The sequence below is a fragment of the Mustelus asterias genome, chromosome 18 (assembly GCF_964213995.1).
Source record: "Mustelus asterias chromosome 18, sMusAst1.hap1.1, whole genome shotgun sequence".
Taxonomy (NCBI): domain Eukaryota; kingdom Metazoa; phylum Chordata; class Chondrichthyes; order Carcharhiniformes; family Triakidae; genus Mustelus; species Mustelus asterias.
Genome location: NC_135818.1, coordinates 79,789,002 through 79,806,271, shown reverse-complemented (window position 1 = coordinate 79,806,271; position 17,270 = coordinate 79,789,002). Strand labels below are relative to the sequence as shown.

The following is a 17,270-nucleotide window of genomic DNA, read 5'->3' as shown; positions in this document are numbered from 1 at the left end:
CTCAGAGGCCACTGACTTTACGTTTCTCAAGTTTCTTGTTATTATTGTACAGTACTATGCCCAGTACTACGACCAGGGTTTACGCCAGCTAATTATTAATGGGACACCACCTTCAAACCTACTTGGATTTGGTGTTTCCAGATTTGTCTGGGAGGGTGGAGGCTGGCCAGACCTCCCAGAAAGAACACCATGACTTGAAGGACACAGAATGTTCGAGGTCGATGGCCTAGTCATAGCAAGAAACTTTGGATGGACCAGTCTGGGTGTCAGGAAGAATTGTAGAGAGAACGTGACCAGTTTCGTACGTGTTGGATGTATAAGGTTGCCATGTGAAAAAACATGTGGATCATTTGAGGACTAGAGCTGGACCTGATCCAGGGCACCAATAGGTGTGTCCCCACTGCAGATTTATGTGTACCAGCTCCAGAACCAGGAATACCTGCAGCCTTTGTAGAGCCAAAGCTGCCTCTGGCTTCTGTAGCCAAGGAGGGAGAAGCCACTGGGGAAGATATCGCCCTGAGCTGATGAGTTTGCCTTTTGCTTCTGCTGGACCGGATTCACTGCTTGCTGAAGCACCCTGTATTGAGTTGTGGCATTCCACAAGAGTCTGGTAGTTTCTGGATCGACTGATTTTGTGAATGGACTTTCCTTTTGGTGTCCCTAATGTGATATTGTGTCTGTATGCCTATGCTTAATAACATTTCCTTTTTTGTTTTCATTCATAGGTGGACTCAAGAGTTAGGGGGTAAGGAGTGGGTAATGTGGCCCCTTTAAGGGGCGATCCTTTGTGGGCTACGTGATTGGGCCGGATCCTATGGAGTGGCAACGAATTAAGCAAGGCCAATCAGGAGTGTAGGCGAGTGTCTTGGGGACCTCAGATGGAACCAGGGAGAAGAGAGTGGACCTGTGCAGATGTTCTGTCAGACCCTTAGGATGTATATAATTAATATAGGTTAATAAACCCTTCTTGTTGCTGGAGCCTCATCGATTACTATCTAGTAATTATAGTTCCTTTCAGATTGTGATTGGCCTGTTATACAAGTGCAGCATTTTTAAGTTTATTTATTAGTCACAAGTAAGGCTTACATTAACACTGCAATGAAGTTACTGTGAAATTCCCCTCGTCACCACACTCCAGCTTCTGTTCGGGTACACTGAGGGAGAACTTAGCATGGCCAATGCGACTAACCAGCACGTCTTTCGGAATGTGGGAGGAAACCGGAGCACTCGGAGGAAACTCACGTAGACATGGGGAGAATGTGCAAACTCCACACAGATAGTGACCCAAGCCGGAATCGAACTCAGGTCCCTGGCACTGCGAAGCAGCAGTGCTAACCACTGTGCTACCATACTGCCCCACCCTATCCCTTTGTGATTGAGATTAATAATCATTAACAATCAGCTCTTCTACATGCCAAGCAATAGTAACCTGGTAAGAAACCATGAACATGCACACTTGTCTTTGCCTAATTATAAGAACTCCAATCCTGTTTTGAGGTATCAGTCCCGTTATTAATTTTAAAAATAATACTTTTAGGAACATCTTTGCTTCGGAAAGTGACTTACAGAGAAGATTTCAAAAGCAAACTCAGGCTTCTTGGCTTCAGCATCATTCATTGTTCCTACCACCTGGTATGTCCCCTTGGATATTTGAACACTTTTGATGGTGTCAGTCTCTTCCTCAACTTGCTCTTCATCTTCTACCAGTTCCTCCAGCGATGCTCCAACTACACAGCTGGATAGATGCTGGAAATGAATCAGGTATCAGATTTTAACCCTTGAGTTCATAGAAGCAGAGAACAATACAGCACAGAAGGAGGTCATTTGATTCATCAAGTCTGTGCCATCTCATCTGAGGAACAATCTCGTTGGTTCCATTCCCTCGTGCACTCCCAACACTCCTGACATTTTCTTCCCCTTGGCGTATTTATCCAATTCTCTTTTGAAAGTGACTATTGAATCTGTATCCACCGCTCTATCAGGCAGTGTATTCCAAATCCTATTCACTTGTTCTGTATAAAAGTTTATTTTATGACAAATCAGGTTTTTGCCAATCATCTTATATCTATCTGTTTCCTCTGGTTATCGGCTCTTTAGCCACTGGAAATAGTTTCTGCTTTTATTTACTCTATCTAAACCCTTCATAATCATAAATGCCTTCATTGCCTCCTCTTAGCTTTTTCTCTGCTCTATGGAAAACAACCCCAGCTTCTCCAACAAAAGCAGAAAGCACTGGAAAATCTCAGCAGGTCTGACAGCATCCGTGGAGAGAGAGCAGAGCCAATGTTTGAAGTCTGGAAGACTCTTCGTTAGAGCTCCAGGCTTGAAACATTAGCTCCATTCTCTCCCCATAGATGTTGCCAGGCCTGCTGAGGTTTTCCAGCATTTTCTGTTTTTGTTTCAGATCCGCAGTAATTTGCTTTTATTCCAACTTCTCCTGTTTATCCATGTAACTGTAATCCTTCACCTGGAACCATTTTAATAAATATTTTCTGTACCGTCTCTAAAGATTTCATGCCCTTCTTAAAATGTGGTGCCCAGAATCAGACACAATACCCCAGCTGGAACCTAACTAGCATTTTGTACAGGTTCAGCATGATAAAGAATTACAAATCAAAACCTTCTCATGGAGGTGTTTTTGTACAGTTCTTCAACAGCATTGTTAACTTTCAGCACTGACAATCTTAGCAAAGGTCATATATTATATTAGCAAAGGTCAGTTTGGTCGATGTTTCATGATGGGAGCGTGTGAAAATGGAATTTCCAAGCTTTGAAACCTATGGCAGTGCACTTTGCCACTGTCAATGAAAAACTTGAAAAAACTTTCAACTTAAAGTAAAGTTTATTTATTAGTCACAAGTAAGGCTTACATTAACACTGCAATTAAGTTACTGTAAATTCCCCCAGTCGCCACACTCTGGCACCTGTTCGGGTCAATGCACCTAACCAGCACGTCTTTCAGTCTGTGGGAGGAAACCGGAGCACCCGGGGGAAACCCACGCAGACACGGTGAGAATGTGCAAATTCCACACAGACAGTGACCCAAACCGGGAATCAAACCCGGGTCCCTAGCGCTGTGAGGCAGCAGTGCTAACCACTGTGCCACCGTGCCACCCAACTTCAGAAAGGCAGTAAAACTAATGGCATCAGACACTCGTTGTAGCTCTGCCCAATTTTTAACAGCTCTGATACTGCCAGCTTTATGCCCTCTTCGATGAATTTGCTCCCTCCTTCAATTAAATTATCTTTCCTGGACTCAAAAACTATCTTGTCAAACGTACTGTGTTCCTTCTACTTAAGTGCCTGGGAATACACAGTAGGAGTTTAATCAGTTGCCGTAATGATGTGATCAAGTCAAGTTGAAACCAGCCCCTATTGTCTAAAGGCTCATCAGACATTCTTTTTAATGTGTTTAATGTGCTGTGCTCATTTATAAAAATATAACGTAGAATCAAGTTTGTAAAATGGTGGAGGCGCTCTGTAGTAAAGGAAGATGAAGTTCAGAAATCACAGGCTAGATACAGGTGAGGAGTACCATTCATGCCATCTTAGCTGGCATAGGCACAGTGGGCCAAATGGCACCTCTCCCGTACATCAGGGAAGATTCACTCGGCAATTCCTGAGATGAAGGGGTTGTCTCATGAGGCAAAGTGCTGCAGGCTGAGCCTTTACTCATTGGAGTTTAAAGAATGAGAGGTGATCTTATTGAAACATATAATATTCTGAGGGGATGTGATCCGAGTAAGGGAAGAAGGTTTTTTTAGTTTAGGTAGGGCATCATGATCAGCACAGGCTTGGAGGGCCGAAGGGCCTGTCCCTTTGCTATACTTTTCTTTGTTCTTTCTTTGCACCATTCTGGAATTTCCCCAACCAGAATCACGTACACGAGTATACATATACATACACAACCTTACATACTTATGCACATTTACATACACATTTAAAGATATATTTACATAAACAAACATGCACGCACACTTACACATATACTTACCCACATGCAGACTTGCACTTACTTACACACTTAACCCCACAGTTAGCCGCATACATTTGGACATGAATTCTTGCCCCACATACAGTTAACCCCACACACACTCTCCTCACATACGCTTACCCTCCACTCACACATTTGTGGCCTCACACATATATCCCAGCAGACTGACACATCTCTACTCCCACATGCACATAGAACCCCAACATTGCAGAAGAAGGCCATTCAGCCCATCGAGTGTGCACTGACTCTCTGAAAGAACATTTTACTCAGGCACACTCATTCCCGACCTCCCCACCCACTCCCAATAACCTCGCGCATTTACCATGGCTAATCCACCTAACCTACACATCTTTTGATACTAAGTGTAATTTAGCCTGGCCAATCAACCTAACCCGCACATCCTTTGGACTGTGGGAGGAAACCAGAGCACCCGGAGAAAACCCACACAGGGAGTCATAGGGAGAATGTGAAAACTCCACACAGTCAGCCACCTTAGGCCGGAATTGAACCCGAGTCCCTGGCGCTGTGAGACAACAGTGCTAACCATTTAACCCCCCCCTCACATGTACATATACCCTCACATAGGCATGAATAATTACCCCCACATACAGTTAACCCTCCCACACACACATGTACCCCAAAAGACTCAAATATCTACCCACAGTTACCCCCCACACACACTTATACCCTGACTCACTCCCCACCACACACTTACCCACACACATACCCACAGCCCCCCCAACACACTTGTACCTCCCACACACTAACCCCACCACACACACACTTGTACCCCAACACAATTACCCCCACCACACACACTTACCCCCACATACACTCCCTCCACACACATACACACTTGTACCCCTCACATACACAATTACCCCCCCCCCCCCCCCCGCCCCTCAGTAACCAGTTGCCGATTTCGCTAACCTTCCCAGTCTGAGTCCCCACAAACGAGTCTAAGTTGTTGAGGAAGATCCGCTTGCTGCGGATTTTCTCCGGGATGACCCCGAGCTGTTTGGCCATGATCGCCCCGGGGCCCTTGGATACGGAGCCAGGGGACGCGTTGCTAGGGAGGGTCCTGAGGCTGAGCGCTCAGGCAGTGAGCGGGACACCTAGAGCTGAGCCTCAAGCTGCAGCAGCTCAGGAACCCCATTGGGAACAGTCACTGAGCCAGGAATCCCATTGGGAACAGTCACTGAGCCAGGAATCCCATTGGGAACAGTCACTGTGCAGAAATCCCATTGGGAACAGTCACTGAGCAGAAATCCCATTGGGAACAGTCACTGGGCAGGAACCCCATTTGGGAACAGTCACTGGACATGAACCCCATTGGGAACAGTCACTGGGCAGGAACCCCATTGGGAACAGTCGCTGATACTGCCCACTGCCCTCTCCCAGGGTCAGACTCAACCTGTCTCCACCCTAACCAGCCCAACTCACAACCCTCACCACCCCAACACACAAAGGGGAATTGAGGGCATGCAAGTCAGCAGTGACAGCAACGGGCTGTGGCAATTGTACTCTGGTGCCTGTCTCATACCACACAAGCTTAGTGGGAAACGCTAATGAGATAAAATATTTTCATTTATATAGCACCCTTCCTGACCTTGGGACACAAAGCACTTCCTGGCTAATTAAATACTTTCTTGAAGCAAAGCCACTGGTTTGAGGATGGAACTAAAGGATGAAGCACTTGGTCATTTTGTCCATGATGTGGAGTTGCGGGCATTGGACTGGGATAGGCACAGTAAGAAGTCTCACAACACCAGGTTAAAGTCCAACAGGTTTATTTGGTATCACAAGCCACAAGCTTTCGGAGCATTGCCCCTTCATCAGGTGAGTGGGAGTTGTGTTCACAAACAGGGCATATATAGACACAAACTCAGTTTACAAAATAGTGGTTGGAATGCGAGTCTTTACAGATAATCAAGTCTTAAAGGTACAGACCTCAATATGCCAATATCTTCATGCACAGGTTCGAACAAGACCTCTTCACCGCACAGGACCTTCAACCGATGCTATACACTAGATATATCAATGACATTTTCTTCCTTTGGATTCATGGCGAACAATCACTGAAACAACTCTATGATGACATCAACAAATTCCATCCTACCATCAGACTCACCATGGACTACTATCCGGAATCAGTTGCATTCTCGGACACACGCATCTTCAAGGACGGTCACCTCAGCACTTCACTGTACCGCAAGCCCACGGATAATCTCACGATGCTCCACTTCTCCAGCTTCCACCCTAAACACGTTAAAGAAGCCATCCCCTACGGACCTGTGGTATACACAGGATCTGCTCAGATGAGGAGGATCGCAACAGACACCTCCAGATGCTGAAAGATGCCCTCATAAGAACTGGATATGACACTCGACTCATTGATCGACAGTTCCGACACGCCACAGCGAAAAACAGCACCGACCTCCTCAGAAGACAAACACGGGACACGGCGGACAGAGTACCCTTCATCATCTAGTACTTTCCCAGAGCAGAGAAGCTACGACATCTTTTCCGGAGCCTTCAACATGTCATCGATGAAGACGAACACCTCGCCAAGGCCATCCCCACTTCTTGCCTTCAAACAACCGCACAACCTCAAACAGACCATTGCCCTCAGCAAACTACCCAGCCTTCAGGAGAACAGTGACCACAACACCACACATCCCTGCCACAGCAACCTCTGCAAGACGTGCCAGATCATCGACACGGATGCCATCATCTCACGTGAAAACACCATCCACCAGGTACACGGTACATACTCTTGCAACTCAGCCAACGTTGTCTACCTGATACGCTGCAGGAAAGGATGTCCCGAGGCATGGGCCATTGGGGAAACCATGCAGATGCATTGACAATGGATAAATTAACACCGCTCAACAATCACCATGCAGGAGTGTTCTCTTTCTGTTGGGGAACACTTCAGCAGTCACGGGCATTCAGCCTCTGATCTTCGGGTAAGTGTTCTCCAAGCCGGCCTTCACGACACACAACGCATAATCGCTGAGCAGAAACTGATAGCCAAATTCCACACACAAGGGCGGCCTCAACCGGGAACTTGGGTTCATGTCACACTATCTGCAACCCCCCCACGACTTGTCTGGACTTGCAAAATCTCACTAACTGTCCTGGCTGGAGACAATACACATTTCTTCAACCTGTGCTTAACCCTCTCTCCACTCACATTGTCTGTACTTTTAAGACTTGATTACCTGTAAAGACTCACATTCCAACCATTATCTTGTAAATTGAGTTTGTGCCTATATATGCCCTGTTTGTGAACTCAACTCCCACTCACCTGATGCCCACTTATGCCCCAGCAAAGCTCCACACACTGGGAGAATTTCCCACCTCACCAGAAGGAAAAGGAGCAAGTTCTCTCATTCATCCCTCAATCAACTCTCATTCTCCCCTTAAGGCCTAAGATAGACCAGAAGTGATGCCAGGCACAGGAAGAAAACAATAAAGCACCATACAAATAAACAAATGAAATGCAACATAGAAAAAACTACCAGAGTTTAGCATTTTATTACAAAATTTATTTTTAATGTGCAACTTGGTTTTCAGTTTCTGTACAACAAAAATGCTTCCTTTCATTTATGTTGAAATAATATTTAGGAATTGAACTTTTTTTCAAAGCGTTATTAGGGGAGAGCCCAAACAAACAGATAATAAATATATTAACTTTTCTCTAGTATCATATTCTTGTTTCTAGATGTTAACGGTGAAGCCAGCTAGCAACAACTACTGGCTAAAACCAAATACCTCAAGTTTTGAAAGAGAGCTTGTCTCTTATCCTCAGTATTTTGTTAGTTTTAGCTTCAGGACTGTCTTTCACCAGCCATACCTCCTCCACCGCTCCCCACCCTTCCCTCGCTCCATCTCCCTTTCTTAAAAGTCAAAACCTTGCAACTGAACAACTTGATACACATGGAATATACAAATGTATGGATAGGACACTTAGTTTATAAGCTTCCATTTAATTATTCATTTTAATCGCGAGGGGGAAGAGCTCCTGCGATTCTCCAAAGGTTGATGTTGATCACTCCTCCTTGTCGCTGATTACCAGATTTTTCAACCTCCCGCTCCCTCAGGAATCATGTACACAGGAGGTACTGCTGCATTGAATCTTGGTTCATCAATTTTTCCATCTGATCTGCTGCAAAACACAATAATATTCAAAACTACAGTTAACAATCAGGCAGGTGCATTCATTTTTCATTTACTTGTTTTCAAATTATCTGGACAACATCCAGGCTTGGGCAGACATTCACGCCACACAAATGCCAGACAATGATCTCGATCCTCACCCATCCCAATTCTCACCCCTCTATCCCCCACCATTCCTCTCTGCTCGCCAACCCTCGTCCCCCTGCCTGCCAACCCTCGCCCCTACCTCGCCCGCCAACCCTCGCACTCCCCTCACCTGCCAGCCATCATCCACCCCCACTGAAGTGCATTTGAGCAAGATGATTCCTTTTCATGCTTTCTGCTTCCAGAGACACTCTCTGACGTTCAATGGTGTTACCATTGCTGAATTCCCCCATTGTCAACATCCTTTGGGTTACCATTGACTAGAAACCCAATTGGACTTACCACATAAGCACAGTGGCTGCAAGAACAGATCAGAGACTAGGAATACTGTGGCGAATAACTCACCTCCTGACTCCTCAAAACCTATCCACCATCTATAAGGCACAAGTCAGGAGTGTGATGGAATACTCCCCACTTGCCTGGATGGGTGCAGCTCCAACAACACCCCAGAAGCTTGACATCATCCAGGACAAAACAGACCGCTTGACTGACACCACATCTACAAACATTCAATCCCTCCACCACCGACGTTCAGTAGCAGCAGTGTGTACTATCTACAAGATGCACTGAGCAATTCACCAAAGATCCTTAGACAGCACCTTCCAAACCCACGACCACTTCCATCTAGAAAGACAAGGGCAGCAGATGCATGGGAACACTACCACCCACAAGTTCCCCTCCAAGCCACACACCATCCTGACTTGGAAATATATCGCCGTTCCTTCGCAGTTGCTGGGTCAAAATCCTGGAATTCCCTCCCTAATGGCATCGTGGGTCAACCCACATCACGTGGACTGCAGCGATTCAAGAAGGCAGCTCACTAGGGATGGACAATAAATGCTGGCCAGCCAGTGACGCCTATGTCCCACGAATGAATAAAAATAAATTAAAAAGAAAGTAGCTCTCACTTCCAGCCATTAAGCAAGCAACGGCTTTAACAGAACAGCAATTGTCTCTATTTCTGGAACTGGACCGTTGCTTTAAAGCAGCGCAGAGTCCCAGTTACAGACTGAGATCATCACTTGGCCAGAAGATTTAAGTCAGCTGTCACAAGTGCTTTAAACATTCTTGCAGCCCAGCACTAGCTAAAATTTAAAGTCGCGTTTTAAACTTACAGAATTGCTCAGTATATAGTCAATCTTCCTGTGCTCTTGTGTGTTTTTCTCCACTTTGTCTCTGTACAGAACCAGCTGCTGTCGGTCCTTGAGATCCCTGTAGGTCTAAATTAGGAGCAAAGAAATAAGTAAACAAACTTTTACAAACTACTGCATCATTTACTTTCTGTAACCTCAACTGATATTTACATCTCCAATTTAAACAACATCTGGAACCAATGCCATCATCTTCACTCATCCTTCATCAGGGTATCCTGACCTTTTTTTAGGCACATTCCCTCTCTCCCAAACCAACCATTATCTCCCAGCTGAACCATTCTCATGCCTCTGGCAATGAGATTTCTAACACAAGAGGTTCAGGAGAGTCAGGACAACTTGTGGCACATCAGTACTCTCAACTCATCAATTTATTTTGATGGGTATTTGGATCACACGCACTCAAAATGAGTGCCTTTCTCACCATGAACAAGCTGTTTGGGGGCAGAAAGCGTGTAAAGGAACCTTCTTGCTCATATGCACTTCAATGGGGATGGAGGGGGGGAGGTGGTGAGGGCTGATGGTTGGCAGGTGAGGGGGGCAGACAAGTGAAGGGCGAGGGATGGCGGACGAAGGGGGCGAGGGTTGCTGGGCGAGGGGGACGAGGATTGGCAGTCAGGGGTATCGTGCGGGATACAGGGGTGAGAATTTGGGAGGGAGAAGACCGAGGGCGGAGCGGGCGCCGAGGGCGGAGCGGGTGCCGAGGGCGGAGCGGGTGCCGAGGGCGGAGCGGGTGCCGAGGGCGGGGCAGGGAGGGGAGATGGCTGATGAAAGGCTGCTGTTTATAGTGTTTGAGAGGAAATCCAGCAGCTGAGTTGACCCAGACCATTTGTGACATTAAACACACTTGGCTGTTCTGGACCTCTGTGGGAATGTAAAACACACCAACAATGGACTCTCTGCATGAAACTGTGCTACTGCTCTTTGTGGCACTCAGCCCCTCAACATCACAGCAGAAATAAATCCACACTTATACTTACATCAATCGCAATATTATGGCACTTGTACTTTGTGGCAAGGTTCAACTTCAGTTCTGTGCTATCCACTAAAGCAACATATTCTTGAATAACCTGTAGAAAAGTGTAAGAATATGGTGTGAAATACCACTGGTGATTGGCAAAAGAATCGGTAGCAACATGAGGAAGCATTTTGAACGCTGAGTTGTGATTTGGAATGCACTGCCTGTAAGCAGATTCAATAGTAACTTTCAAAAGAAATTTGTACAAATACTCAAACAGGAAACACTTATGGGGCTACGGTGAAAGAGCAGGCAATTCGAACCAATTAACTCTATCAAAAACAGAACCAGCTCGATGGGCCAAACGGTCTCCTTCAATGTGGTATCATTCCATGAAACAGTCTTTCTTTTTATAGCGGCATGATGTGTTACATGAACCCACACATGATATCACAGATTGACTGCTTCACAGGTGTACTATCTCATTGCTGATATCTCAGTCCCCATCGCTCAGTGCCAAGTTAGTTCTGACCTTATTCTAAAAACTACCTTCAACTTAATATTTGCTTGCCAATAGAGACAGGAATAGTGGGTAATTCCCAGCATCAAAACACCCTTGGGTCAGATATGTCATGACCAAGTTGCAGAGTGCAGTTTGCTCTAACTGTACCCAAAACAGTTTTCACACCCTAACCCTCTCCTACCAACGAGCAGCCACCTCAACATCCCAAATGGTTTCTGCTTCAGCATTAAAGGTGATCTGGTATTCGCCGGTTCCACATGACAAAATGGAACAGGGCGATCACACTACAAATCATTTTTTAAGTGGGGACGGTGGGGGGTCAAAATGCATGGAAGAAACCATTGAATCATCGCAGTATTGCAAACCCTTCTTCACCCAATCCTTTCTTCACACAAAGGGTTGTGAATCTGTGGAATTCCCTGCCCAGTGAAGCAGTTGAGGCTACCTCGTTGAATGTTTTTAAGGCAAGGATAGATAAATTTTTCTACAGTAAAGGAATTAAGGGTTATGGCGAGCGGGCAGGTAAGTGGAGCTGAGTCCATGAAAAGCTCATCCATGATCTTATTGAATGGCGGAGCAGGCTCAAGGGGCCAGATGGCCTTCTCCTGCTCCTAGTTCTTATGTTCTAACATCCATGTGGATGTTAATGACAAGCATGTTGCATTGCCAAGACAAAAGACCTTTATAGCAGTGGTAGCTTTCTGATTCTAATAACACAATCATATTATACAGGCGGCTGGATATAGCATTTGAGGTGAATGGGATCAAAGGTTATGGGTAAAAAGCAGGATTAGGCTATTGAGTTGGACGATCAGCCATGATCTTAATGAATGGCAGAGCAGGCTCAAAGGGCCAAATGGCCTCCTCCTGCTCCTATCTTCTATGTTTCTATAATATTATAACCCTTACTGTGGCATTTCAATGACTAACTCACTAAGACTGAATAACCAAAAATAACAACTGAAAAGTAAGTGAGATGGAGGCTGATGTGAGACAGCAAGGGAAGTGAATTTGAAGCTCAAGAGAACAGTAATGCACAGAAGAAGCCTAATTGATCCATCGTGGAATTGTAACTGTCGGCACCCCCACCTTATACATGGGTACCGGTCCACTCTGTGTCACCGAGCATCCTGAAGGATTGTTATTTGTTTTTGTGCCTCTCCTCGATTGTGGCCCATTTTATTCCTACTCAAAAGGAGAAGGAAGGAAATATCTTATCAAAGTATTAGAAATAGCATCTTACCTCAACGGGGGCATTGTTTTTGTGCAAGATGTCCACAACTCTATGAAATCCAATTGGAGCTTTCTTCTTGGTATATCCAAGCCAATTCTAAAATAAAACAAAATGCAATGATATATCATCAATGTGCTTTATAGCATTCTTTGGCCATGAAAGGTGCTACATAAATACAAGTCTTTCTCTTAATGAATATCTAGCACGTACCAACCGACTCAAGATCAGCTTCTTCCCTGCTGCCATCAGACTTTTGAATGAACCTAACTTGCATTAAGTTGATCTTTATGTGCACCCTAGCTATGACTGTAACACTACATTCTGCGCTCTCTCCTTTCCATCTCTATAAACGCTATGCTTTGTCTGTATTGCATGCAAGAAACAATACTTTACACTGCATACTAATACGTGACAATAATAAATCAAATCAGTAACCAAGAAAGTAAAACTATGAAATCTGCTATTTTTACTAACGAACAGATAAGTAGGTTAAAGTACTAAAGAACATGTTCTGCTGTTTTTATAGACTATTGATACAATGAGGTCTTCAGACAAAAAAATTACCTTTGTAGTAAATAGAGTATCGACATCTTTCCAAGCCTTCAGTTTGGCACGAGCTGCAAGTGTAGTGAGTAAGTACTGCTTGTCTGAAATCTAAAATGCAAGCAGAAATAATATTTTCTACTAAATACAAATACACACACAATATAACCTCACTAAAAATAGGACATAATTCATCCACAAATAATTGTTTTTTTTCTCCCCGCGTCTCTTGTGAAACTGTGAAGACATTTTTTTCAAATTGTCCTCATTGACATTTCTTTATTCCCTAATCTTGAAGCCTAATTGACCCATCGTGGAATTGTAACTGTCGGCACCCCCGCCTTATACATGGGTACCGGTCCACTCTGTGTCTCCGAGCACCCTGAAGGATTGTTCTTTGTTTTTGTGCCTCTCCTCGATAGTGGCCCATTTTATTCCTACTCAAAGGAGAAGGAAGGAAGGAAGGATTCCAACACAAGATGCCCCATGTTTGCATCCATACACGCGATGCATCGGTCCTGCCCTTTACCCCAGACTCAAAAACAGAGGTCACCATAACTGGAGGAGAATGCATCACATACAGAAACTTCTTCCTGGCTGGCCAGTAATTTCTGATGCAGATTCGGCTCATAAACCATGTGCGGTCCAGTTTCACATGCTTCTGTTAGCAAGTTAAAGTGAACTTGCCTGTGGTGTTTTGTTCCAGTTTATAGGTGAGGGTTTTGTCCTCTGTACAGAATGTACTACGATTAGGTGGACAAGTTATTCCCTATTCCTGATGATCTTTGCTGGGGTGAGCGTCAGGGTGCCACGTCCTGGCCTCAGTATTTCTGGTACTAGCAGCAGAAGGAAAATACACATCCAAGGTCATGGCTACCAACTGCATGCAGCAAGCGCTTCTGGCAATGTACAGCTGTGAGCACCTGCTCCAGCCGGAATCGAGCTCCGAAATGGTACCTCTCACTGTCACAGCTCACTGTTACATACCGAGATTTCTGACATATGAGGTAACCTGATATATATTAAGAGTGCAACAATTGAGTTAAATTTGAGTCTCAAAGGGACAGAGTCAGGCTGAGTGGTGTAGGTTACAATCCAAATGAGATATCTGAACTAATGTGCCTCACATGATAAGATTCAGTCTGGATATTTCAGTGATTGTTCACACCTGTCCTGTTGAGTTGATTCATTACATAGGAGTTCAGCTGGGTTAGCTCCCCAGGCATCCTGGCCAAGATTTCACAAAACAAAACATTCAATGTCAGGCAGGACTCACGTGGCTTTGAGAAAGCAGGTCCTTGAGATATAGCTGGTTGGTTTTCCCAGTTAGTAGCCAACCCGAAAGAAATATAGCAATGAAGAAAATATTCCTTCCAGAAAAGCATGTTACAGAACACATTGTAAATGGAAAATGCTGCTTCTGTTCAGTCATGAAAAATCTCCAAAAATGAGCCATTGAGCTTGTTTTGACAATGTTCATCGTTTTGCCTATTTGAAAACGAGTGACGCAAACTGTAGGCCTAATCTTTGCGGCCCTGTAGCAGTGCGTTTGGAGGTGGGACCAGGAGCAAAGTCACACATCAGGTCAGCATTTGCTGAAGGTGGGCTCTAAGTGGCAGTGGCTAGCTGTCCAGTAATAACAGATAGCCTATTAGCATCAATTAAGGACCCGCTTAGCACCAAAATGTAGGTGTCACTGGAATTCTTCGAATGTTAACTGAACATCAGGCCCCATTGTTAAGCTGCATGATTGCAAAGGATGGAGTCTATGCCACGACTGTTCCTCTGGAGGGATTCCCCTCTACACTCAGGGAACCGAGAGCTGTGGGCCTTCCATAGTTTCTAATATCAGGTCGGCTTCTGAGGGTGCCTCCATTTTGCAGTGGTCTCACATTCTCCCACCTACTTCAGCAGCACCCACCTCTCCCAGAGGATTGTTGTCCGTTGAATGCTAAGATGTGGAGATGCCGGCGTTGGACTGGGGTGTGCACAGTAAGAAGTCTCACAACACCAGGTTAAAGTCCAACAGGTTTATTTGGTAGCACAAGTTACCAAAGCCTTCATCAGGCGAGCGGGAGTTGTGTTCACAAACAGGGCATATACAGACACAAACTCAATTTACAAGATAGTGGTTGGAATGCGAGTCTTTACAGGTATTCAAGTCTTAAAGGTACAGACAATGTGAGTGGAGAGAGGGTTGAGCACAGGTTAAAGAGATGTGTATTGTCTCCAGTCAGGACAGTTAGTGAGATTTTGCAAGCCCAGGCAAGTCGTGGGGGTTACAGATAGTGTGACATGAACCCAAGATCCCGGTTGAGGCCGTCCTCATGTGTGCGGAACTTGGCTATCAGTTTCTGCTCAACGATTCTGCATTGTCGTGCGTCGTGAAGGCCGCCTTGGAGAAGTTGAGTGCGGCAGGCCCTTTGATTGGGCCTACCACTTCAGTCAACATGGAGACAGCCTCTCAATTGGTTGCCTCCCAAAAAGTCTCTGTTGTTGCATTTCTGATCCAAGCAGGGTCGGGATTGGAAATGGCCCATGCCTGAAATATCTCAAAAGTGCCAAAGATTCCACCCATTGAGTGAGAGTTTATGCTTTTTTGTGAATTGTGCTCTGGGACTTACTTTTTAAAACATCCACCTGAGTAGGCAGCTGAAGCCTCAGTTTAACGTCCTATCTGAAAGCTGGCACCTCTGACAATGTAGTACTCCCCTCAGTACTACAATGGAGTGTCAGTTAGCCTAAATTATGTGCTCAAGTCTCTGGAGTGGGGTTTAAACCCACAAATGTCTGACTCGGTGCAGGAAGTGGTAATCACAGAGCCATTATTATATTAAGTATAATTAATCACGGCCATGTGGCATTATCGCTAGTTTATTAATCCAGAAAGTCAGCTAATGTTCCGGGGACCTGGGATCGAATCCTGCCACGGCAGATGGTGGAATTTGAATCCAATAAAAAATATCTGGAATTAAGAATCTACTAATGACCATGCAGCCATTATTGATTGCTGTAAAAACCCATCTGGTTCACTAATGTCCTTTAGGGAAGGAAATCTGCCGTCCTTACCTGGTCTGGCCTACATGTGACTCCAGAGCCACAGCAATGTGGTTGACTCTCAACTGCCCTCGGGGAACTAGGGATGGACAATAAATGCTGGCCAGTCAGCGACGCCCATGTCCCATGAATGAGTATTAAAAAAAAGTTGATATTTGTCGATTCTTGGGATGGTTAAAGGAAGCAGACAATAAAATCGCAACTTCCCATCCGAGGAAAATGCACTGACTTCATACATATTAAACTGAGAGCTGGGAGAATTTCGGAGCATTTTCTCTCCATGGATTAAATTGGGGGAGGATGGAATCAGTGACGATGATTCAGTTGCACACTGAAATACAGGTGCTTGTTGGGGCTTGTGTATTTTACTCAATAAATGCTTTCTTTTGCTTGACTGGAAAGACACAGTACTTACTTTGAATGTTGCTTTCAAATTGGCTGGGCTACTGAATGTTCCCTACAAAGAAACAAAACGAGAACACAGTTAGAATCAACAAGTGTTTCATTCCTAAACGAGGGCCAGAACGATTCAGGAGATAATGATATACATTCCACCATACTTCCCACACCAAACATCATAGTGGTGACACCAACAGCAGTATTCGCATCACCCCTTCTCTGCCCAATAAAACAACCTTGTCAATTTACACAATCTGGACAAGACCTGTCATCTAATTCTGTCCAACTATATGCTATTACAACAGATTTAACTATGTTTGACCCTGCAATAAAATTATTTCAATTAATGATGACTACCCAAGTATGTCAGATACTTTTTAAATATTTAAGATTAGATGGTATTAGTTGGTGTATTAATAAAGTGGCATCAGTTTTGTGTATCTGTGCCTGGCTTAATTCTTAATGACTCAGGCAAAAGCAAATGAGCTAACTTAGTCGCTGGTGTGCAGCATTCCAACTGCGATTGGAATAGTTTGTGCAGTGTTTTGAAAAGTGTTCTTGAAATGTTGGCAATGTTGGCAAGACTCCTGTTTACTGCTGGTCACTAATTACCCTGAGAAGTTGCTGGTGTGAACTTCACTTCAAATTGCTGCAGTCCTTGTGGTGATGATACTCCTGCCATAGTGTGCTGAGGCAGGGATTTCATAGAATCATAGAATCCTACAGAGCAGAAGGAGGCCATTCGGCTCATTGAGTCTGCACCAACCACAATCCCACGCAGGTCCCATCCTCATAACCCTATGCATTTACCCTAGCTAATCCCCCTGACACTAAGGGGCAATTTAGCATGGCCAATCCACCTAACCCACACATCTTTGGATCGTGGGAGGAAACTGGAGCACCCGGTGGAAACTTACGCAGACACGGGGAGAACGTGCAGACTCTGCACAGGCAGTGACCCAAGCCAGGAATCAAACCCAGGTCCCTGGAGCTGTGAGGCAGCAGTGTTAATCACTGTGCCACCATGTTGCCCATCATTTCCGGTATATTGAACAAGAAGTGATGGAGAAATGGCGACATATGTC

General features: G+C 45.0%; 2 protein-coding genes across 3 annotated transcripts in view; both read right to left on the bottom strand.

Annotated features, from left to right (window-relative positions):
* The window catches only part of ak7b (adenylate kinase 7b), a 57,439-nt gene extending 52,380 nt beyond the window's left edge, over nt 1-5,059 (bottom strand). The window contains exons 1-2 of the mRNA XM_078234375.1: nt 4,925-5,059; nt 1,567-1,746 (exon numbers count right to left, since the gene is read on the bottom strand). Coding sequence (XP_078090501.1) covers nt 1,567-1,746; nt 4,925-5,020 — 276 coding nt within the window. The 5' untranslated portion in view covers nt 5,021-5,059. The remainder of the gene's footprint in view (nt 1-1,566; nt 1,747-4,924) is intronic.
* Nucleotides 5,060-7,506: 2,447 nt separating this feature from the next.
* Nucleotides 7,507-17,270, bottom strand: part of vipas39 (VPS33B interacting protein, apical-basolateral polarity regulator, spe-39 homolog) — a 43,366-nt gene continuing 33,602 nt past the window's right edge. Inside the window, exons 15-20 of one of the 2 annotated variants that reach the window (XM_078234376.1) lie at nt 16,202-16,243; nt 12,751-12,840; nt 12,196-12,282; nt 10,452-10,541; nt 9,436-9,540; nt 7,507-8,165 (exon numbers count right to left, since the gene is read on the bottom strand). In XM_078234376.1, the coding sequence (XP_078090502.1) occupies nt 8,145-8,165; nt 9,436-9,540; nt 10,452-10,541; nt 12,196-12,282; nt 12,751-12,840; nt 16,202-16,243 (435 nt within the window). In that variant the 3' untranslated portion in view covers nt 7,507-8,144. The remainder of the gene's footprint in view (nt 8,166-9,435; nt 9,541-10,451; nt 10,542-12,195; nt 12,283-12,750; nt 12,841-16,201; nt 16,244-17,270) is intronic. The other variant, XM_078234377.1, reaches the window with a different exon arrangement.